This window comes from Callorhinus ursinus, unplaced genomic scaffold, assembly GCF_003265705.2.
Source record: "Callorhinus ursinus isolate GAN/ISIS: 27379988/994484 unplaced genomic scaffold, GSC_fseal_2.0 scaffold29, whole genome shotgun sequence".
Lineage (NCBI taxonomy): Eukaryota > Metazoa > Chordata > Mammalia > Carnivora > Otariidae > Callorhinus > Callorhinus ursinus.
Window position 1 is genome coordinate 10736830 of NW_027397091.1, and position 26007 is coordinate 10762836.

Sequence of the window (26007 nt, forward strand, 5' to 3'; positions counted from 1 at the left end):
GCTTTTAAAGGCATCTATCAGCAATAGGGGTGCCTGGGTGGCTCAGTCAGTTAAGCATCTGCCTTTGGCTCAGGTTATGATCTCAGGGTCCCAGGATCGAGCCCCGCATCTGGCTCTCTGCTCGGTGGGGAGTCTGCTTCTCCCTCTCCCTCTGCCCCTGCCCTCCACTCGTGCTCTCTCTCTCTCTCTCACTCCCTCTTTCAAATAAATAAATAAAACCTTTTTTAAAATTTAAAAAATAAAGGCATCTATCAGCAACAGCATGGAAGAGGTAGAAAGCAAGAAAGCACAAATGAACTGAGAGGCTACAAAAGCTAACCACTTTGGGAGCCAAGATTCAACTTTTACTGATGAAAAATTAGATGAAATGGAAAAAGATTAATAAAATGAGAGAATTACTGAAAAGGACATACAAAGCTTTCTGGGTAATCATCACAGATGCAGCCACAAATATTATGTGCAAATCAACAACTTCTCTAAGTATGTTTTCCATTACAAAGTAGTGAGATCAAGATAAGATAAATGATGTTGGAAGCTAAATTAGCTTAGCAAGACAAAGTTTTGAAATCAGTGCAATATGCTTGTACTTATGGTCATTTCTGGTACATTCTTTGCCACAAACACTGAAAATAATATTTTACTCCTGAGACAAGAAGTAAATAAAGGAACAATTTAGTTCAAGCTTAGTTGGGTCATACAGTATTTTGGTCTGCTTTAGCTCCAGCTCTAAACTCTTTGGAGGGAGATACTTTGGTTCTGGTTCAAACTGCTTCAGTGGGAAATTTTTTTGAAAAGTCTTTAGTTTGATTTGAAGTTCATTTTCAAAATAAGTTACTATTTCAGTCCAATTCCAATTGCAAAAAATTAAATCAAGGCTCATTCCAGTTTTACTCTTACTTTTGGTAGAAATCCCTGTTAAGCTATCAATTCACTTTCTCAGCCCTTCCAACAAGACAAAAGTTGGTGTATCTGTCCAAGCCTTATTTTCAGCTTTACCCTGAACTGAAATACAATCGGAATTACAAAGCCTCCTACAGTCAAAAGTGACAGCTGTCATTCAGCCCTAGTGGACTGAGAGAATGCATGCTCCATGTGGCCAGGTCTCATTTTTTCAAGAGAAGTTTGAAATCCAGATTTTTGAGTCTCCTAATTTTTAAATGTTGGCAACAAATTCCAATTTTTAAGAACTAGTCTATGGGCCAATCAACACACATCTGTGAACTGTCTCTTCTGCAACCACTGGCCCAAGAGTTAATAAGGTATCAAGCTTCTGATGCAAAATCTGAGCTTTGCTAAGTCTTCAGTGAAAACTGAATATACAGTACAGATTTCAGGCAAAGGCGCTCTTTGATACAAATGCCAGTCCAAACAACAAATCATGGTTTCATTCTCGTGCTTAGTTGAATACTTAAAATACTGAATATTCTTCCTTCTTGCTATTTAAACAAGAAGAATAAATATAGAAGTAAGCCATCTAACCTGCCCTGTAGTCTAACTACCATGTGTCAGCACACTTTACTAAGAAGAGCCAGGTTAGTGGTCAGATATGCCACATATCTTCTGATTATGATGACTGGAATTTGTTTGTACAAATAAGTCAGATAAGCTCTCTCCCTAGAATCCACAAGAAGAATGATGAATCATGGTATTTTTCTCAAGCATATCTTGATCACTATTAGTCAACTACATCTACAACTTTATCTAATGGTGAACTGCCATTATCAAAATGATAAAACATGATACTCTCTTTGGGGCTAGTAGTTTGGAGCAGAAAAACTCAAAAAACAAAACACACACACAAACACATAAATTTACAGTTACTTGGCGGGGGGCGTGGTATCAATATTTAGGTAATATGTAAAAAATGACAAAGAGAATCAGGTAAAATAATTAAAGGATAGTAAGAGTCGATCTATAAATTAGATACCAGATCCCACATAGTTTTATAAAAGTTGACTCTCATCTCAGTGTGAACTGTAGTGATTTCAAGATCAAGGCAACAGGCACATGAACTCAAACAAGTATTAAATTTGAAATTATAGCGTTCAGATGAATAATATTTACAGAAAAATTCTTGGGTCAACAAAGAAACAGTAACAAGGTAACCAACTCAGAAATCCACTCAAGTACCTTGCCTATGAAATCACAATTAGCTTATCCAAGCTTTGTCCTTTCCCTACCCACTCTCAGCCACTTCCTCAATAACCATTTCTCTGCACCTCTTTCATGATATAGGGGATGGGCTTAAAAGCTGTAAATCTACCAATTACATTGCCTTTTGTCCAGTTATGAAAAAAAAACACTATGAAAGAAGGTAAAACTATAAGACTTTCTTTTTTTTTACTACTAGTTTATTTTATTTAACTGTGTTAACCTTGTTTTGAGTAACTGAAAAATGTGGACAATCAGAGAGATCTGCCACATGGAAATTACAAGATTATGGATTCATCCTAATGTCTGATACAATATTGACCTAAAAAGCAGAACTTTCACAACTGGAGCTAATTAGAGGTCATGGTATTCATTATCATGAGACTACAGAAAACAAGGACAGAAAGAAGCTAAACAGAACATTCAATTTTATATCCAGTAGGCAAGTAGTTGTTAATTCCTTAAAAGATGATGGGGTAACTGGGTGGTGGGCATGAAGGAGGGCACGTGATGAAATGAGCACTGGGTGTTATATGCAACTGATAAATCACTGAACTCTACCTCTGAAACTAATAATACACTATATTTTTAATTAATTGAACTTAAAATTAAAAAAAGGAAACCCAAAAAGAAAAAAAAAAAAGATATCCAGGCAAGTGATATCCATGTGATAAGAGCATGTTGTGTCCAAAAATATGGGAAACATGTAGCTCCCAACAAGGCACAAGGCAATTTACCATTATAAATAGTCTTAGTTAATGTTTATGTATAGAAACATGTATTTGCAAATTCATTTTTAGGTCACTGAAAATAAAACCCAGAAACCTATTTTCACCCACGTGTTGAAAACAAAGGTATATGAAATTATTTCTGTAGTTGCTGCCTGTTCTTAGAATTATTCCCTAAAACAAGGTATGTGAGAATACTTTCACACAAATACTAGCCAATTAAAAACAATCAAGACACACTTGACTGATAACACACTACTGTCTGTTAGGTTTTCTAGCCAATTAACATTACATTAATAAAGACTGGAAAGTTTAAGAATTAATGGACTCTACAGGAAAAAAAAAAAAAGAATTAATGGACTCTAACCAGTAAGTTTCAGCAGCAGTTAGCCAGAAAGCATTTTTACTAGGCCCATATGAAATATCTTTCATTCATTAATACAGAACCACAGGGCATACATAGACATCAGAGACTCAATGATCTAAAAGGAGTTCTTAGGGAAACAAAAAACTTTTCCATTTTCATTCTGTAACTGCTCCTTAACGACAGTGAGTATTCTTTCTTTTGCTGGCATTCTCTTTTCTCTCTACCTCAGGACACATTTACAGACGCACTGGCTGCTCTACAGACATGCTAAAAGTTCCTGCTGTGGTTGATCAAAGTTGGAATGCCTGAGGAAATTACTCAACTTAGACAGCCCGGAATTATATCTAGCCAAATGGTTACAGTGCTCTACTTTTAACATGTGTTAAAGTAATATTTTAGCTATCCTGGATGTAAGTTGAGAGAACATTTGTTTGCATCACACCCTGTGAACATTTGAGTCAAATATGTTGCATCCAATACCCAGTTTTAGTATCTGGAACAGTTCATTTTTTTTCACTATTCAATAACACAAAAGACAACATATTTTATGTTGGGGGGGGGAACCCTCACATAAAACAGCACTTGTATTAGAAACTAAGACTTTTTATGATCCTCATGAAACATCCACACTCTTCTAGAAATGTCAGAATAAATGCAACAAATGTTGATACTTGTTCATTAGAGCATTTGTTGATCTGGCATACAATATTCTGTCAAAAAATGGAAGCATATTTTTCTCTAATTTATTACCAAAAAATATTTTTAATAAAAAAGCACTGTACCTCTGTACTCACCTCCTTTCTATTATTAATCTGCCTAACTTGCAAATAAACATATAACATAATTAAGCAGAAAAAGGACATCACAGCAGTTTATTTTCCTGTTTGTTTTTTTTATTGAAAGCCAAAGAATTGCAGTACAAAGAGTTACTTGTCAAACGTAACACAAATCTCTAAAATAAAATATTGGCTCCCATACACTTGTACATCTGAAATAGTTTTAAACTTTGTTTTAGTTGGATTCTTTACAATGTCCAGGAAGAGGTTAGCACACACAGTACCTGAAATTGTCCTTTCCACATGAGCTACAATAGAAAAGACAAATGTAGCTGTTTCTCTAGTAGAGCTAAATTTGGAATCCACTTACATGTCCCTTCAACCTAAATAATTACACCTTTTAATCATGTTGACAATAATATGGAAATATCACTCAAAAAGAACCTAACAGACCACGGGATCACAATAACTTAAAACCATCCTTCTATCAAATGTGAGGTGAGGACATGGTCAGAACTGGAGGGCAGAAAGGGGCATTACTAACTTATAAGTAGTAACTTATAATGCTTCTTTTTTATTAAAAAGACTTCAACACACTAGAAAATGTTAACATCTGCTCATACTCCAAGAGAAGAAAACATAAATAAGCTCCTCACCACGGATTTTCTAAGAAGCCTAACAAGTGTTAACATTGTTGATACCCTATGTTATAGTATAAGCATGTCATGAACGGCCAAGAAATGTGTGTACCATGCAGGAGGCTAGACCCTAAGTGAGAATGACAACCAGTAACAACTCCCTGGCAGTGGGAATGACCAAAGAACTTTCATCAACTGGGATGCCTAGATTTCATTTTTAAGTTGCTTGCTCTGCTACAGTGAGATGCAATCCTGCATTCTTCTAACATTTAAGTAAAGCCTACTACACACATAAAAACTAGAGAAAGACAGACAAAGAGAGAGAGAATACGAATAAAAGAAAACTGAAGCAATATTTTGTCCTGCTTTAGAGCAGGAATTAGGATGTGATCTTGATGGGATACCTAAAAATCATGTAACTTAAGTCTCTTCCTCATTCCTTTCCAGATTCTAAATAAAGGCCTGGGTCTGGGAAAATGGGCAAAAATTTAAAATCAGAGGGCAGTCTTTCAGACTAACCTTCATGATATCAGCCTGTGATTTTGCTCAACACAGAAAAAGCTTCTTAGCCCAGAAATTACAAAAAGGAAAAAAAAAATGTTCAATTATAAAACTGATCCCCAAATGCACACACACAAAATGATTCAATAATCATAATGCTACAAATCTAAGGGCTAATGAATCTAATATCTCTACTAATACATGACTCAATTCATAAGTCTAAGTTGCTTCCACATAACCAAAGCACAGACTACCACCAATTCCATCATACTACCAAATGTAGCTTTAAGTAGCTCAAAACTGAATTCCAAAATGTAGTATGTTCTTGGAGAATAACAATTCCAAGAGCAAAATGAGGGTTCACATATAAAACTACATGCTCCTCAGGAACTGCTAAGTCTACTCTTGGACTATATCTTCTACTAGATTTGGCCAAGATGAATACATTTGATAAGTTCCACATATCTTATCAAGAAATGGCTAGAAAAAAATGTTTCGTGTTCCCATCAGTACAAAGTAAAACATAACAAGCTCTGTACTTCAGTGTTTTGACTTGATCAAAAACTAATACACAGCTTTGATACAGTGTAAAATTAAATCAGACTGTAATAATTGATTCAGTTTTCTTTTTATTCTAAAAAAATTTAAAGGAAAAAAATCACTGCTGTTCCATTAAGCAGGTACTTTGTGCTAGAAAGCACATTTAATTTCTAGGGCCCTAGAAAAAGAACAGATGTACCTACTGTGTAAACACATACAGTAAGTTACAAGTTGCCCCTTAGTACTAAAGGCAAGAATCAGCATCAGTACTCAAAAATGTTTTAAAAAGAGTGTAACTTACTTTTACTGTCCCAGGCTAACTGGGCTCGACATGTCTGGTGCTTCTTTGTCTGCACATGGCCACCCACAGCCTGTCTTCTAATTAAATCAATGCTCTAGCAGCAGAACAAGCAAACAAGTTGCCTCCCATCTGCGTACAGCTCTTCAGGACACATTTCCCTTGGTCAGAAGGTGGAAATTCTTGGGAGAGGTGATTTTCTCTGCCTCTTCACAAGAAGAACATGGATACTTGGCTGGATGCAACTCCATGAAGTGTAACTGTGTATGTACACCTCAAAAAATAAAACAAAAAAAAAAATGCAGAGAAACATAAAGACTCTATAAACAGCTGGAATACACAGAAATACTGAAGCACCACTGGAAATAATGCTAAACAAACAGGCAAAATGGGGTCTCTGACTGAAATAATCAATGATACCAAGTTGAAAAAAAAAAGGAAAAAGAGCATCTAAAGACAAAACTCAAATTTCATGCAATGAAAACAGGTTAAGTACTACAAAGGATAAAAGGTAAAACTCCTTGCTTCAAATACATAAAAACAGGTCCTCCCCATATTATAGAGAATAAAAGATATTATCATATGAAGAGAAAAATGACTTTCAAGAGTGTTAGGTCTAAAATTAGACTCATCAGTCATATTATGGTTAATGGGCATTTGTATATATGTGAGCTAAATGCATCAAGCTGTCTTTCCAATGTGTTCAGCCCCTTGTGGGAGGGGAGGAGGAAGCAAGGAACCACCGAAATACTCAGCTACCCTCTGCTTATGAAAAGATGATTTCTGCAAAACAGAAAATGTTCAGAAAAATGGAGATGCTTGTTTATTTACATACTTTTCTAACCTCCCAAATACACAAAAATGCCATAAAACAAATGCCCCTCTTTTTTTATTCAACAACAACAACAAAAATAAAACACTGAAGTAGGGTAGGGGGCAGGATGTGGTTAAGTGTCTACTAACAAAGAAACTCCACAAGCAAACTTGCGAACAGGTTTTGTTAAGAGAAAGTGGGGCATATCAGCCTTTCCCAAAGTTCCCTTCCATCCTAGATATACCCATATGCCAGGAGCAATCCATACCATCTCCATGACCACTAAGCATTTCAAGGACTGGCAGGCCTTAGGTGCTCTCTCTCTCTCCCTCCCTGTGGCACATTGACAATTCTAGCCCAAGAGAAGGGGGTGTGGCCTAATCCTGCAGCTGCACAGAGACCTGGATGGGGGCACCAACAACAGACTAGTCAACAGTGATGACATTCTGGAGGGGCACCTGAGTGGCCCAGATGGTTAAGCATCTGCCTTCAGCTCAGGTCATGATCTCCAGATCCTGGGATCGAGCCCCACATCAGGTTCCCAGCTCAGCAGGGAGTCTGCTTCTCCCTCTCTCTCTCTGCCTCTCCCCTTGCTTGTGTACACTGTCTCCCCTTTCCAAAAAAAAATCTTAAAAAAAAAAAAAAAAAAAAACAGTGATGACATTCTGGAGATCCCTGCTTTAAAGAAATGCATGCAGGGCTGGCTCTGGGTGTAAGAGGATATAGAGACAGACAAATGTGTGACGATATTATATATAATAGAAATATGCAATAATGCAAATATTTTTTCTCTCACACCCCAAACTATCAGCCATCTATAAGAAGTTACTTCTTAAAGAACTTTCCTAGAGTTTATAAGCAAGCATTACATTGGATTATATAGAGACCCAGAGACAACAGACTGCTTAGCAGACAGATATAAAAATGTGTGCCCGATATAATCTGTTCTTTAAATGTTAAAGCATTTCGACAACAAACTAATTTCAACCATGACTTACCATCTTCCCTGATCACAGAGAGCCTTAAAGGATGAATCAAATCAAGTCAGCATAAGAGCTGCAGGGTCCACTTAGAATAATATAAACTCAACAAAACATTTTTAACAAAGGAGCCTGTGCAAGCTGCCTTTCACTATATGAAATTTCAAAGATATATCTACCACTATTTTTAATGCACAGTATTCTACTTACCAAAATAACTAGTTTTCAAAATGAATTGACCAAAATCTCTCAAAGCCTACACCAAGATATTCAAACTCTCAGCCAGATTCATCAGTTTTCTCATGCAAGACTACAAATAACCTCTCAAAAGTGTGTCATTCACATTTCACCTCTGATTCCTTATCAGAAAGGAATTCCTTATTAGAAAGGTCTTACTAGATGTTTTTCAGAAAAACATCGGTGTGCAAAGGGAGCTTCAGTATTTTACAAGTAGCTTGTTTCCCATCAGAATCTGTGACACATTTTCTACATTAACAGTTGCATCATGACTCATCCAGATCTATAGCCAATTTCCTCAAAGAAATTCATATCATAAGCTATCCCATGTGAAATGCACAAAATTATGGTCTAGAGTTTACAATCCACTGCCACTACCTGAACCAAAACTATTCCAAAAGCAGCCATGAAAACAACTGTCTTCCAGATGAATAGCCCCAGATAGGAAGATCAGATGTTTCACAACACCTCTTCTCCACTATGAGTGAGATTAGAACTGTACTATCCAATGGATAGAAGTCACTTACCCATCAGTTGTAAGGACAATCTCAAAAAAGCTATCAATAGCTAAGTGAAACAATGGGACCAAATCAGTTTAACAATAAATTAAATATGATCTATAAACTGGCCTTTCCATTTCGCTCCTCACATTTTGAGGATAAATAAAATGCATTTTGGTGTCATATCATTTTCATTTTCATACTGCAGAGCACGCCTCAAATGGAGTGGCCACCTTCCCTCCCAAAACCCTGAAGAGAGAAGCTGGTCAGTTTAACAGGCAGGAACTTAGGCACTCACCTCCCCACTTCTTTAAATGAAACACCCCTCTAGTGTCCAGAAGTGGTAGTCTTAGGATGACACCACTGTCTCTAGTGGTAAACAGGGATAATGAAACTACACAAGGTGATCGGTTTCCAAGAAAAGCTCAAAAATGATGAGTCTAGGTGACCTGCATAAGTGTGCTTGTGTCTATACATATAAATTTCTTTTTCTTTTCTTATTCTTTTCTTGTCTCTTCCTCCCCTATGGCATGGAGTTGAAATCAGCGTACTTTTGCCTATTTGGGTAAGTGCAAATTCTCATTTTTTTTTTTTTAAATACAAGGCTAGATACCCCCTCTAGCCAGTAAGGACCATTAAACCATTTCAGTCATTTCAGCCCACAGTTAATAAAGTGTTCAAGGATTCTGCCTAAGTTTAAAAAATAAGGGGTTTTTTTTTTACTCAAAAAAAGTACATCCCAAAGTCAAAAAAAAAAAAAAAGGTATGATTTCAGCAATTAGGACAAGACTTAGCTTTATTGAATATATTGGTCAAAACCAAAGAAAAGTAGGTACTCTCAAATTAAACATAACACATTATAAATCAAAACTCTCTGGGCCTTTTCAGTAAGCTGAAAGGACTCAATATTGTTACTTATATTTTTCTAAGTACATAAAATATTAGAATCTGATTTCCTTATATCATTCCATTGACCTAAACTATTACAATACTCCAACTGAACTCTTGAAAACCTCACCTTGTTTAAAGGTGGTGAATCAAAGCAACCAAAACTGCAGGGGGCAGTATAAGCATGACTTCCAACATAATTCTTAAGATTTAGGAAAACTCTTCCAGCTAGCCTTATTAGCCATTAAACTACTAACATATTTCAAAGATTCCACATAAAAGTGAATTCTTAAAGATAATTAATTGAACTTCTTCTCCAAATTTAACAATGGGGGTGAGAGGGAGAAGTACACTAAACTCACTCAGGTGTATCTCATGCTCCCATTATCTATATAGCAGAGTCCAGTAAAAAAATAATAGAACAAGTTTGTTTAAAAAAGAACTTCATATCCACACTCTTAAAAAACAGAGGTCATCATTCAAAACTATAAAGCTCACTTACTTGTAAGTAACTTACTATTCCAGAATGTATTTTTAATCATTTTTAAGCATAAATAAGTAAACTCAAAGTATGGTTGATTGATCACTGGAGAAAAATGTAGTAAAATATTCAACATGATAGAAGTATGACTTGAGAAAATTAAAGTTATTCTAAAATGAAAAGAAAAGAAAAACTTAATTTTACTCAATTTTATATTCATAGTTGCCATTACAGTATTATCTCCCAGCTACTCATTAACCTTCTTTTTCTTTCCCTGGACCCACACTGACTCCATCCATGCACCACCGATAACCTCAGGACATCCTCTTATGCACAAAGGAGAGTAATTTGCAATTAACAATTTAATTAAGTTAGATGAAGCTTTCCTTGTGTGTTTTGAGTAAAGGTAAGATCTGCTGGTAAGTACATCAATCTTCTTTCTTGCAGCACTTTTCTCCTTTCATCCACACTATATAGTTAATCTTTTCCCGGCATTATAAAAACATGTCATTCATAGTCACCATAAATATTCAGCTCATATATATCATTCCAAAGTACTTCATAACAGTAATAATTACTAACTTCTCAGGGGTGCTTACTATGTGTAACACAATGCCCTAAGTGCTTGTCATATGTTAAAACTCAATCTTCAGAACTCTATGAAATAGGAATTACCCCCACATTATAAATGAAAAAACTGAGTAAAGGAGAATCTGTGAGGTGCCCAGGGCTAAGGACTGGTAGAGCTGGTGTAAGATATATCAGTCACAAACAGGAGGGGACCATATATCCGAAGTCAGATGTCTCAGGAACCAAACTACGAAAGAACTTGTACCCATCGTAGATGTTCACCTTCCTCAACTACACTTGGACCCATCTGAAGGCATTAACAGGAGAGATTAAAATCTACAAAGCATGATCTAAAGCATAGCTCCACAACTAAGCAGGGGAATATAGAGAAAACACGGCCAGGGCTTCTGGTCAACTCCTGAGCAATTTTCATAGGGAAAAGCAAGGCCTGGCCTAACTGGGTAGGTACTCTGATATGAGAGCCTAAACCAAAGGGCCACAATCCAGTCAACTTGGGAAGACCCACTCCATCCACCTCCTACCTCAAACTCATCACTGGTTTATCTTCATATCTTGATTCCCCAAGCAATCTTCTCAACCAGAAAACTATTTGTTCACTATAATCCTCTAAACAGACTGACACAAATCTATCTTCTCTAAGTATGAACAACAAAAGTCAGTCTTCCGAAGGCCTCAATAATCTCCAGGACAAATTCATCCTCAAAGTTTCAGTCCCTCAATATAGAGTACAAAGTATAGCGACCTTTAGAGCCTCCCCACTGAATTCCTCAATGTCTTCAGTTAACTGGAAACCAACTTAATAATCACACTGGACAAGACACACTTCACACAGCATGGCTTCAGGATACAAATCTAATTGATAGGTTTATGAGGAAACTTCCCCTTCTTCTTTAGACACTTCTAGACAGCTGTAACTTTTTGTTTCCTAAACAAGAGAACATGTATTACTTTTGAGGAAGGGGAGTTAACTTCAGGAATTTTCCTATTAAACATAAGAAAATGTGGGTATCCAAACACCAATAACTTTTGTATTCATGAAAGTCACAAAAAGGGGTGGGGAAGAGGGATTTAATCAACTTTTATGTTATTCAGAGACGTCCCCAGTGAAAACAACCTAATAATATATCACAGGTTTCTTCCTAACTTTAATACAGTTGGGAAACACTGGTCATATAATTGATGATTAACTAACTCAACACTTTCATGTCATTTAAGAATAATGAACATAAACTCACAAATATTTTAAATAAAACATAGAAAAGAAATACCTCGAGTTCCACCAGAGCTGCAGTCACTGCATCTGTCGCAAGAGCACCAGCCTGTAGCTTTTCAATTGCCTATGAAACCAAGGAGAGAGATTATTCACTGTAAAACCACAACTTCCCAAACATAACCAAAAACTTTCCAAAGCCTTAAAGAAGTGTAGGAGACATTTAGAGTTAGTAAAAATTAATCACTAGTTCCATTCCATACTTCAAGACATAACCTAGGGCGCCTGGGTGGCTCAGTTGGTTAAGCAACTGCCTTCGGCTCAGGTCATGATCCTGGAGTCCCAGGATCGAGTCCCGCATCGGGCTCCCTGCTCAGCAGGGAGTCTGCTTCTCCCTCTGACCCTCCCCCCTCTCATGCTCTCTCTCTCTCTCTCATTCTCTCTCTCAAACAAATAAATAAAATCTTTAAAAAAAAAAAAAGACATAACCTACTTAGATTTAAAACAAGCAAGGGTTTATATTCAGGATAATTCATGATATAGTTCACTTATCATTCAAATTAAGACAATGAATAAAATCTAACCACTAAATGCAAAGTGCAGGCGATTTAGTAAGTGAAAGGGTTTCCTTCATCACACGGCAATTCAAAATAGCCATAGACATTATGTGAATTCAGTTTGGTTTAAATATCCTGATAATTCAAAGGAGGGTGCTTGTATAAGCACCAGGTGTTGTATGTAAGTAATGAATCACTAAATTCTACACCTGAAACTAATGTGGCACTGTATGTTAACTGGAATTTAAATAAATATTTAGAGAAAGAAAAAATATCCTCATAATTCATACTTTACATACATAATTGAATCTCAGACTAAACTAATAACATCTTCTCCCACTGCTACTACTCTCCACACCCCTAACTATAAAAAACAGTGACTCTCAATCACAGAAATATTTCAGAATCTTTAGATGAACACATACATGTGACAAAAACATTTTTGGTACTACAGTGGTTCCCCCTTACCCACAATTTCAATTACACCCAGTTAACTGCGGTCCAGAAGTAGATGATCCTCTTTCTGACATAATATCAGGTTAAGAATAGCCTAGCACTATGCCCCAATGCCTGTGTCATTCACTCACTTCATCCCACCATAGAGGCATTTTATCATTTCACATCATCCCAAGAAGAAGAAGGGGTGAGTACTGTACAATAAGATATTTTCACAGAGAAAGGGACCACATACACACAACTTTTATACACAACACAGTACAACTGTTTTATTTTATTATTAGTTACTGTTGTTAACCTTTTACTGTGCCTGATTTATAAGGTAGACTTTATCATAGGTATGTATATATAGGAAAAAACATGGTACATATAGGGTTCGCTACAATATGCAGTTTCAGGCATCCACTGGGGGTCTTACAACATATCCCCCATGGATAACGGCAGACTACTGTATGATATATTGAGATAAACAAATCATGTTCTTTTGTAATATAAACTATAGACAGTAAAGGCCCATAAAATCACCTAACTTCTGTAGCATAATGGAAAGAGAGAGAAGGAAAATTGATTTCTAAATGAACTATTAAAGCACCAATTTAGTCAACAGAGAAAATGCTCAAAAGCTAAGAGTGGTATTCCTCATTAAACTTTTAAGTTCATTCATTGTGTAAATTGAGGGGGCTGATTATACATTCCAAATGTATTAGGATTCTAGGACTATAGTTATAGAAAACATTTTTTTTCAGATGAAAACATCTCAAACTTTGAAAATTAAGATAAAAAATATGAAATAGTTTAGAGAACTTTTAGCTTTATTATAAATTTCAAAAACAATAAAATCCCTATAACAAAATATTCTTATTTATTTATGTGATTTCATCGTAAGAAAAAGCTTGGATCTCTAATAAAGTATAATCTTTCTTTTAAATGGTATTTAAATGAAAAGAGCTGGAAGAGACCCATATTTACACAGTATATAATATCCATTAACATTATATTTGCATAAAATGTAATGGAAGCTTTGCCAAAAAGAGTATATAGTCAAGATCAAAATAAAAACAAACAATATTTCTTCTGAGTCCATTCCTGCCTCCACACTGAGTTTCCAACGATTTAGCAAAACCTCAAAAACCAAAGAGAAAAAAAGCACAACTGAGAACAAGGGCAAAAGCTAAACTCAGGAATGACAATGAATTTGCTATGATACAAACTACATAATGAAAAACAGAAGGAAAAAGCACAGGATAATCTCCCCAAGAAAAGCACCCATTTTAATTTTTTATTATTTATTTTCTTCCCTTCGTAGAAAGACACATTGGCTGCCTTTTAACTGTTTTCCCTACTCCTTCAATGGAGCTCAATGCCTTTGCAAAGACTAAAAGATACATGATTATGTGCCCACAATTCCAAAAATACAGACTTTAATCTGGGAAAGGAAGGGAAAGATCTAAGCATCATTTGGAGAATAAAAAACACAAAACAAAACAAAAAAGAGACCCCCACAAATATGAGCAAAATAATTTCATGGTCCAAACTAAAGACTACCTTAGAAGTCAAACCTTAAAATTTTGAATTTCAAGGTAAAGCTGCTTGCTGGCCAAAACTGAAATGTTTCCATCAGACACACTCTGTTCATACCTTCTGACAAGCTCGTTTGCATACATGTTTATATTCCTTGGCTTTGGATTCGGAATGATAACCTGCACCTGTAGTGGAAAAAAACAACCAGTTGTTAGTTATCATTAAAATATTAGAGATTTTACTTATATAAATAGGTCATACAAACTGATGCTCTCCTGGTGACAATAAAGCTATTGTCCTATATGTATGGAGTTTTCAAATTCTAATAGCTTCCTTCTCTACCATAAGCCTTTTTAATGCCATGTCTTACCTCCTTTTTCAAAGGCTATTTTCCTGCCAGAGGCACTAAAAATAGCTCATATTCCCAAACAGGCTCCACCAAGACCATCTTCTTTTGAAAACCTCTCTCCAAAGTCAGGAGTTTTTTTTGGTCTGGAGTCGATAACCCAGGAGGTGTCAGGGACAGAGTCCCTTCATGTTCCTTTCTGTTGACCTTTAGAAAGCCCCTGCCACTTGGCAAATTACTGTTCAGAATCCTGAATTCTTAAGAGTAACTTTGGAAAACTATGTAGTTTCTAAATAACATTTGAGGTTGAGGAGTATTACATCCCACCTCTCCACAACCACCAAATACCACGGCTCCCATGCACACTTTTTACATCCTGTCACTGTCGTAATATAACTCATGGTGTCTCTGAAACCTCAGTGACAGCATATTGTAGTCTGCCTATTAGAAATCCCAGTGGTCCCAAACTCTTAAACACCCAGCAACTTCCTCAAGAGAATCGCTCTGAAATTGGTTTCCCTAAGAGGATTAATACCTGCTTAGTTAGGGATTTGAGAATAATCGAAATAAGAAAGAAACCAAGACAAGAGTCCTTAAAGTCTCTTGATGATTAGGCTTCTAAACAAAGTTCTTTAACTGAGCTCTGAATCACCTCCTCATCCAGCCACCAAGTTCCCATGAAGGAAGGTTAAGAACTGCATTTCTAGGCCTCAGGGCTCCTCAAGTGAGTCTATAGACTCCGACACAAACTTACCCCAACTTTCCTCAGACCAGAGAAAGAAATGGCTCATGAATCTATCAATCAGGGACCCAGGAGAGCAGAAAAGATGCCAAAGCAAGAGGAATCCATAATCACCCCAATTCTAATCCTATTTCTCAGGAGAACTCTGAAACTTCATAGAGCCTGAACCAGTATTTAACAGGCCCCTCTTCATAGTTCTCTAACACATCTGTCATCTTAGATCTGGGGGCCCCAATCTTTCAGCAGTATTTCCCAAATCATGGGACACTACTGCTAAATATATAACTTTAGTGTATGGATGACAGTTTTAATAGGATTTAACATATAAATCCTTCTGTTTTGAGTAAGGGAAAAGTCTCAGCATGGCCACAGTACATCTTTCATATCTGGTTAACACTTGGTAATTTCTCTATCTAACAAAGGAAAGGTAGCCTCAGAATCTAAGCCACTGACATACAACAAGATTCAGCTAAGATTTAATTACACTGTTTTGGTTGCACTGTGTTTAAAGTTATTTTCTCCTCACACAAGTGATACTGACATATCATTTAAGGTAAGTTTCATCTTTCAAGTTTTAAGGTAAAAAGTGTTGAGCTTTTTAATATTAGGTAAATAGTATAAGTAGTATACAGATCAAGGAAAAATCAAGAATCTAAGATTCAAATGACTAACATTTGGGCAAGTCTCCTCTAGTTAAAAAAAAAAAAAAGTTTTAAAATCTCTACAATGGATAAGGAACTGAAATTTTGTCCCTTAAATGTGCAAGACATATATTTTTGCATAATCAGTCTATCTGACCTTCTAATAACTCAGGAGAGGGTCACCTTAACCCACATAATTTCCTGCCATGACCCAGATTTCATCCTATTACTGCTGGCCCCCAGCAGCAACTTCATCTAAGAGCCATTCCCATCTAGTGAGTGTCTGAAAGAAGAGGGATCCCATCATGATAGTCATAGAAAGCAATGCCTTCCAACTAATCAAAAGCTCTATGTTGTTGCATGTTACAAATCTGGAACCTTTCTTGTACATTTGTCACACACTCATTCTTGAATGAAATAACTCACTGGGTATCATGAAAGATGCACCAACATGGTGTAGTAGAAGGCAGGCGTTCTGGTTCCAAGTCTAAATCTAACTGGGTTATTTCTAAAATTTACCTCATTTCTTTGCAAAATCTTTTGAAAGAAAAGCAAATTGAACCTGGGTTTTCCGATTCTCCTGGATTAGATTCTGTAAGACTTCCCAAGTTATCTAGTCCAGATATAGCCAAAAGTTAATGATCAGGCACAACACCAGTTTGACAAGAAGAAACAATTCTACTCCTTATCCCACATCAAAGTTAATCTTGATTCCACCCTGCTTGCCTATCTGAGGAAAGTTAAAAGGAGATCCAGCCATTCCTTTTCCCTTCACAGAAGTCATGAATTTTAGATAAATACAAGCAAATAAAAATGACTTAAAAAAGAAAAAAAAAAAGCCTCCTGGGTAGACCTGAGCAGTGCTGCACTACTCTGAAACACAAACTCTTCAATGATCAGGGACCCAGAAGTTGAACTTCACTGCGTCTGTTCTCCAGGTCCTCTGTATTGTCAAAAGCACTATATTGGGACTAAGGACCCACTTATGGGTGACTCAACCTGGCTGTAGTACAAACTAGCCGTGGGGCTAAAGCTGCTTAATCTCTCTTCCTCACTTGTAACATTAAGAAGGCAAATTAGTTCTATGGCTGTGTAATCATATGCTAAAATGGCCATAGTTGGGGCACCTGGGTGGCTCAGTCAGTTAAGCACCCAACTCTTGATTTTAGCTGTGATCATGACCTCAGGGTTGTGGGATGGAGCTCTACATTGGGCTCCATGCTCAGCATGGAGTATGCTTGAGATTCTCTCTCTCCCTCTCCCTCCTCTTCTGCTCTTCCCCCGACTCAGAACTCTGTCTCTCTCTGAAAATAAATAAACAAAATCTTTTAAAAATAAATTAACTAATTAATTAAATAGCCATAGTCAAACATGGGGTCAATAAAATTTTTCAGCAGCATTTTTAAAAACACAAACCAGCGTTTAAGAAATTACTTTGTCTGATTTTAACACTACCTAACTGCATCTATTATATGGGGTAAAAGTAAATAATGGGGTAGAGAAGTGAAGAAGACATAGGAAGAGCTGTCATTATAAGATCTTCCAAGCAGGAAGTAGGAGAAACCTATATTGAAGTCAATCTCTTTGGTTCCAACTCCTCTCTGGCAGTTTGCCTCCCCCAGATGTGAAATTCAATTCTCAGTGTACTTCAAGGCAAGAAAAAAAAAAATCAAAACTATTTTCATCTTCCAACTCGTCCACTGAGAGCTTACCTGCATGTACCAACACAAAGCCCCCTCGCTTCTCCTTATGGGACTGCTTTGTTTCGAACTCTTTGACTGTTATTTTAACAGCCGAAACCTGAGATGATCTGGAAGGCAGCCCTTCTCCAGAACTCATCCCCTTCTCCATGGTCATTCTCCGAGATTACCATCTTCTATTGGGAAAAGTGCATACTTCCATCCAAAAGTAACTGCAGGAGAGGAATTGCCCTAAAGAAAAACAGGCAAAGATGGTATATATTTCTTTCACTAACACACACATAACTTATACAAATTTGTGCAAAGATAACTTCCCAAAAACCTAATTTTAAAGTTATTTAACTGGGTAATACAAAGAATACAAAAAGGTTAGAATTGAAATCTCTGTCCACAGACAGTACTTGCTTAAAATCATATAAACAAAAGAACTGTTGTAAAAAGACTTCATACTGAGTCCAAAGATATTCTATCTTTCATTGTATTTACACTGAAGAAAACCTCAATATAACTTCAATATCACTTTCTACTCCCTTTAATCCAAATGCTAATAATCTCTGGGACATTCTAGAATCACAGGTGATGCTGATAATATCACCAAGCCTTGACGTAAAGCCGAGATTGCAGCTTACTTTTTTCCCCCAGCTTTATTGTGATATAATGAACATATAACATTGTGTAAGTTTATGGTATTCAAAACAATTGACACACACATACCATAAAATGATTATCACAGTAAGACACCTAGATTCACACTGGTAGGTAAAATCTAGACCTTATTCTAAACTGAGAAGTAGGGAGGGACGCAAGTCTTTCTTTGCCAATATAAAACATAAATAGTCACATAAAAAGTGACTTAGCTGCCTAACCCAAAAAAGTGGTGTTACTCAAAGTGTGGTCTGCAGACCAGGGCTTGTTACCAGTCTGCAAGAGACTTATTTTATTAATATATTAATTGGTTTCTATACACATTTTCAACAATGTGTATACTTCTTATAATTTTTTTCTATTTCCTTTTTTTATTATATTTTTGAAGCAACTTTACCTATTAAATGTAATAAAATTGAGCTTTTATTTTTATCTCTTATTCTTTTTTTATTTAAATTCAATTAATTAACATATAATGTATTATTTGTTCCAGAGGTACTGGTCTGTGATTCATCAGTCTTATATAATACCCAGTGCTCATTACAACATATACCCTCCCCAGTATCCATCACCTCTCAACCCCATCCCCTGACCCTCCCTCTCCTCCAGCAACCCTCAATTTGTTTCCTAAGATTAAAGAGTCTCTGATGGTTTGTCTCCCTCTCTGGTTTCGTCTTGTTTCATTTTTTTCTTCTCTTCCCCTATGATCTTCTGCCTTGTTTCTTAAATTCCACATATGAGTGAGATCATATGATAATTGTCTTTTTCTATTTCACTTAGCATAATACCCTCTAGTTCCAACCACATCATTGCAAATGACAAGATTTCAAATTTTTGATGGCTGCATAATATTCCATTAATCTTTCATATTTCAGTTTTGTTTGGAGCTTGTTTTGGGGGGTTTAGTTTTGGTTCTTTTAGCATTTTGTAAAAGAAATAGTCAACAACGGATTGAACATTTTTTAAAGTGGGTCCTTTACACCAGAGATGGTCTGAGAAGCACTGCAACATGGCATTTTAACTTCTTTTAATTCTTGGTTAAAAAGAGTCCATTGAACTCTGAAAAACAAACTGAGGGTTCTAGAGGGGAAGGGGATGGGGGGATGGGTTAGCCTGGGATGGGTATTAAAGAGGGCACATTCTGCGTGGAGCACTGGGTGTTATGCACAAACAATGAATCATGGAACACTACATCAAAAACTAATGATGTAATGTATGGTGATTAACATAACAATAAAAAATTTAAAGTAAAAAAAAAGAGTCCATTGAATTTTTATTATATAACACTTCATTTAAAGGACAAATAATTTTAAATCAAAATATATATGCTCTTGTATTAAAATGTTAACATATATTCACAAATGCAGGAAGAAACTTTTGATTACAAAAGTGTGCTGATGTTGATTAAATAAAAGTGAACTGAAATACCTGCTTTTGTTTTTGTTTTGTGGTGGCAGCTGTCTTTCTAAGAATGGATCTTCTTCTAATGACTTCACAAGGATCTGCCTCAATTACTTTTATTTGACTTTGGCTATTTGGTTATTTCTCTTTGGTTATTTGACTTTGAATACTATGTATTCATGTGTCATCGACGAAGTGGAATTGAAATGATTAGCAGTCCATCTGCCAGCCTATACATGCCATCACGTCTGACCAAGCAATGAAATCAGCTGGGACCCACTAGTCCCACAAACATAGGCTGAACGAAAACTCAGGCCTTGGAAAATTAAGAGTTTCAGTTAAAATGAAAAAATATCCAAGCATTATGGGTTATTAAACTTCAAGCTACTGCCTCATTGTTATCAGATACACTTTTTCATAAATAAGAAACTGAAACATCTATATTTAACAATGAATAAGGTTGATGTAATAGGCATGTTCATGTATATGAGAGATTTAAAAACATTGCTTCCAGGCTTGTCTGAAAAAAATAAAATGTGCAAGATAAATTAATATGCTATTTCTTGAGCAATCTACCATCCCTCAGAGACTATCTGAAATATATTTATTTAGAAAATCATGTCATCTCCATAAACTCCTCCAAAAATGTTGGCCCCCAAAGTTCTGCAGGACTGGGAAAGAAACTTAAATACAGGCTATGCAATGTACAACTCTGGCCTCAACTCCCAATGGTTAGTGGAATGTTTTGATTTGAAGCAACTTCTACTCCAACATTAGTTTTTGTTTAACTCTAAACCCATTAAAGGTCTGACCTACCTAATAAATAAAGAGTTCCAACAAATGACTAAAAATAAGACAACAAAGGGCAAATGGGCAAATCCCAGTTAACAGAAAAATTGTATAACAGTTTAAATAGATCAAAAGATGCTAAACCTCACTCAAAAGAAAGATAGAAAATAAAACTACACCCAAATGCCATTTTTCAACTTGGGTTGACCAACATCAAAATGATATCACGTTTTGAGGCTATTGAGAAACAGGAGTTCTCATACACTGTTAGGAGCAGCATAAGATGACAAAACTCAACAAGGGCAATCTGGCAAAGTCAATCAAAATTACAAATGCACACTGAAGGATTATTTGTAATAGTAAAGATATAAACCAACAATATGTCTTGATGTAAGTGGTTAAAATAAAAGCAGCCACTGGAAAAAATGAGAATATTCTTGATATACATATATAGATTGACTAATCTTACAGATATATAAGTAAAAAAGGCACAGTACAAAAATACACGCAATGCCATATTTTGAGGGAGGGGAGAAAAAATAATACAGCTAAGTATATATGCAAAGTACAAATCTAGAAGAATATGCGCAAAAATAATAGTGGTCACCCAAAGAAGATTTGAAAGACTGACGGACAAAAGTGGAATGGAAATTTTATTGTTTATTGTTTATACTTTCCAATATCGAAAAATCTGAACATATTGCTTTCCAAAAAAACTTTTTTTATTCATTTATTTATTTATGGAAACATAAAGTAACTAGCTAAATCCAAGTTCCAAAATAGAGCAAGCCTATGAGATCTCACTTAAAAACTTCAGTAAGAGGGAAAATACCATATGCTGAAGGTTCTCAACACTCATTCCACCTAGGGCAGGAATGGACAAAAACATAGCCAACCAACAATACTGGCCCAAAAAGTTTTTGTTTTGTTTTTCTGTTTTTGCTTTTGTTTTTCTGGATCTTGAATTTCTGAGGCCGCACGAACTACAGGTAATTCAAATTAAAAAAAATCGTAGTATTTGATCTCTACAGTTGAGACTAAGGAGTAAAAAATAAATCATTACTGTAGATTAACATCAAATATCCCTAGGATTATTTTTTATCAAATTTGTATTCACTTCATTATTACAAATCATTATTTGAAATTGATGAAGCATACTTACATCAACATACTGTTCTGCAAGAAAAATGTCGAACATTTCAGCTAAGCTTTGAGGTAACATTCAACACACAAGGTTTCCAATGAAAGGAAATGTATAAACATGTTATAGTTTTTACACAACAGAAAACAGTTGTATAGCTCATTTTTTATAATGCCTTTATTTCTGAATAATATGCTTGAAAATGGACATTTTGCAATTTACTACTAGTGATGATATTCAAATTCATTTTATTGTTTTTAAAACACTGGCAACTTGTCCATCCTCTGCAATAGCTGCATCAAAAATTAAACATAGAGTTAGCATATGACCCAGTAATTTCACTTGTAGGTATATACACCCAAGAGAACTACAAACATGTCCACACAAAAAAATTGTACATGGATGTTTATGGCAGAATTATTCATAATAGTCAAAAAGTGCTAACAACTCAAATGTCCATGAACCAATAATGGTTAAACAAAATGTGGTATATTCATACAACGGAACATTAATTAGCCATAAAAAAAATAATAATTAAGTACTAATACATACTATGGCATGAATGAACCCTGAAAACAGTGAAAGAAGTCAGACTTATAAAAGGCCACATACTGTATGTTTCCATTTATGTGAAATATCCAGAGTAGGCAAATCTAAAGAGACAGAATGCAGATTAATTGTTGCCTTGGGCTGGGAAGCTAAAGGGGAATTGGAGAGTGACTGCTAATGGGGGCAGGCTTTCTTTTGGTGGCAATAAAAATGTTCTAAAATTGTGGTGATGGTTGCACAATTCTGAATATACTAAATACCACTGAGTTGTACACTTTAAGTGGATAAATTAATAAATTAATAAAGTTGTTTGGAAAAAAAACAAATTTCCTGCTTCCCATAAACTGTATCTTTTCCCATAAGTGTATCTTCTCCAAGTAACCAAACCTAATGACCTTTTCTTACTCTGCTACTTGCAACCTTTGTTCTCTAGATCCCCCCCATCGTGGCAAGCATGCCAATCTCCCATCCCAGCTCTTTATGACCCCTCTGATCCTTCTCAACTTTGTCCTCTTACATGACTCCCTGTCCACAGGCCTATTCTCAAATGTCTCCTTCAGCAATTTCATCCACTGCCAACCTTTTAAAACAATCCTCTCTCAGTAAATCAGATTATTTGTAACTCTCTATCTTCTGTCTCTTGAGCTCTAGCGGCAAGTCTCCAGGATAGCCTAGCTCAACCTGGATCCTCTTCACTTTTTCTTTTTCTTTTTTTTTTTTTATTATGTTATGTTATCACCATACATTACATCATTAGTTTTTGATGTAGTTTTCCATGATTTATTGTTTGCATATAACACCCAGTGCTTCATTCACTATGTGCCCTCTTTAATACCCATCACCAGGCTAACCTATCCCCCCACCCCCTCCCCTCTAGAACCCTGTTTGTTTATCTACCCAAAACAATCTCATTTTTCCACAGAAATCTAGTTCTTCCCACATCACTCCTTATTTTTAATAGCACTAATCCCTTTCTAACTCACCTGGAAGTCATCTTGGACTGCACGCACTTTCCAAATCTTATAAATTTCTCCCTCAAGCATTTAACTTCTTTTTCCCTACTGCCTCGACCCTTGTTCAGCTCACATACCGCGTAGCATGTTACAAAAAGCATTTTAACTTTTCTCCCCAAATCCAGACTATTGTAAAACAACCAACTACAAAAGGCTGCCAAAATAAATCTCATAAAGGACAACTCCAAAATCGAACAGCATGCCAAAAGACAAGAGCAGACAATACACGCAAGAGGAAATATAAACTGGATATCCAATATTAAGGAAAGAATATTCAAAGAAATATAAACAAAAATGGAATCTTCCTAACTAGCACTGTATTGCCACCATAAACTGACGTAAGTAACCATTTTGAAAATGAATGTCAGGAAGTATCAAAGTCTTTAAAATGTTTAATTTTGTATATACTATTTTTCCAGAGATAATCTATGTATGAACTAGTCTATAACAAACACAATTAACAATAGTACCATGGATACCCCTAAGGGAGAATGAGGGGCAAAATGAAAAGGAAACGTGATTTTCTCCTAATAGCCTTTTGCATTTGATTTTTTTTTTAACCAGGTAGTATCTACTAAACACAGATTTAAGTTAGCCATCTCTGAGACTAAGATGAATGCAAATTAACCTGATTATCAAGGTCAGAAGAGAAACTAAGAATAAAACATCGTTTTTGCTCCAGGGATTTTCAAGGCACTGATTTAAGGTCTAAATTTCAACCCCAGTTCTCTCAAAGACTTTTATTCTCCTACTGCATGTGATGACACTTTTTTTTTCTTTATACCATTTAGAAAATTATGACATGTCCTGTTTGCCCCTGGTGTTGAAGTTTTTCACTCTAGATTTACTTAGTCTCTTAGAAGCAGTCAAAGAATAAGTCAGGGAATCCATCCATCTTACAGCAAAAGGCTTTTATAGAAATCCAGCCCTTAAGCTATAGCAACTGATGAATAAAGAAGCATTCTGTTGCTCTTAACATCTTGACACTGAAGGTTTAATGCCTCATTCAATGAGCTCCAAAACACACTCATTTCATCTTTGACCCAGTAATTTCACTTCTGAGAACACTTTCTACCAAAATAACTTCAAAAACAGAAGAGCCTTATGCCTGTTATGCTGTGTTTAACACAGGATAATTTAGAAAAACAAAAATCTGGAAGTGACCTAAATGTCCAACGTAGAGAAATAGTTAAAAAAAATGATAACCTATATTATTTATGGTCAATTGGTTTTCAACAAGGGTGCCAAGACCATTAAACAGGGAAAGGATAGGGGCGCAAGGGTGGCTCAGTCAGTTAGGCGTCCAACTCTTCATTTTGGCTCAGGTCATGATCTCAGAGTGGTGAGATCAAGCCCCATGTCAGGCTCCTCACTGGGTGTGGAGCCTGTTTAAGATTCTCTCTCTCCCTTTTCCTCTGCCCCCCTTAAAAAAAAAATTAAATAGGGAAAGGATAGTCTTTTCAAAAAATGGTACTGGAAAAAAACAGATAGGCACATACAAGGAATGAACTGGATTCCTACCTATTCCTACCTACCTATTCCTTGATCCACATAGATCAAGAACTAAATGTAAGAGCTAAAACTGTAAAACTCTTAGGAAAATATATAGTAGTAAATCTTCATAATCTTGGATTTGGCAATGTTTTAGATATGACACCAAAAGCACAACCAGTTAAAGAAAATATAAATTAGAATTCACCAAAAGTTTAAATGTTTGTACTTCAAAGAACACTATTCAAAAAAGTACAAAGAAACCCCGCAAAATGAGAGAAAATGGAAAAAACATTGCAAACAGTATATGTGATAAGGGATTTGTATCCGGACTATATAAAAAACTCATACAATATCAAAGTTTTTAAAAAATTCAATATAAAAATGAGCAAAGGAATTGGATTGACATTTCTCCAAAGATACACAAAGGGCTGATAAGCATAGGACAAGATGCTCAACATTACCATCCAAAAGGGAAATGGAAATCAAAACCACAGTGAGGTACCAACATCACAGCTATAACTCAAAAGACAGATAGTAAGTGTTAACAAGGATATGGAGAAATCAGAACTCTCATATCCTGCTGGTGCAGTCCACTTTCGAAAACATCTGGCAGTTCCTCAAAAAGCTAAACAGAGTTACCATATGACCCAGCAATTCCACTCCTAGATATATGAGAAATGTCAACATATCCACACAAAAACCTGTACATGGATGTTTACAACACAGTTATTCATAATAGTAAAAAAGATTAAACAACTCGAATGTCCATTAACTGATGGTAGATAAACAAAATGTGGCATATTCCTATAATGGAATATTACTCAGCCATAAAAAGGAATGAAGTACTGATACAAAATACAACATGGATGAACCCTGAAAACATTATGGTAAGTAAAAGAAGGCAGACACAAAAGGCCAATACTCTATAATTCCACTTACCAGAAACATTCAGAATAGGAAAATCTACAGACACAGAAGTAGATTAGTGGCTGCTAGGGACTGGGGCAACAAGGGGAGGAGAGTATCTAATTAGTGGTTGCCAAGGACTGGGGGATCAAATGGGAAGTGACTGTAATGAGTACAGTTTCTTTTGGAGATGACGGAAATGTTCTGGAATTTGCGGTGATAGGTGCCCAACTTTATGAATATAGTAAAAACTACTGAAATTTACAATTTAAAAGGGTGGGTTTATGGTATGTGAATTATATCTTAATAAAAGATCAATCTATGCAATGGATGCAATGTATAAAAATTATACTTTTTGGTTATAATCATATTTTACACACACTATGATCATAAATAGGTTTAAAAT

The 26007-nt window shown here is 35.8% G+C and overlaps 1 protein-coding gene across 1 annotated transcript in view; it reads right to left on the reverse strand.

The window, feature by feature from the left end:
• Window positions 1-25474, reverse strand: part of TASP1 (taspase 1) — a 264833-nt gene extending 239359 nt beyond the window's left edge. The window contains exons 1-4 of the mRNA XM_073878472.1: window positions 23172-25474; window positions 17676-17894; window positions 14352-14419; window positions 11759-11827 (exon numbers count right to left, since the gene is read on the reverse strand). Of these exons, the coding sequence (XP_073734573.1) occupies window positions 11759-11827; window positions 14352-14419; window positions 17676-17820 (282 nt within the window). The 5' untranslated portion in view covers window positions 17821-17894; window positions 23172-25474. The remainder of the gene's footprint in view (window positions 1-11758; window positions 11828-14351; window positions 14420-17675; window positions 17895-23171) is intronic.
• Window positions 25475-26007: the final 533 nt, after the last annotated feature.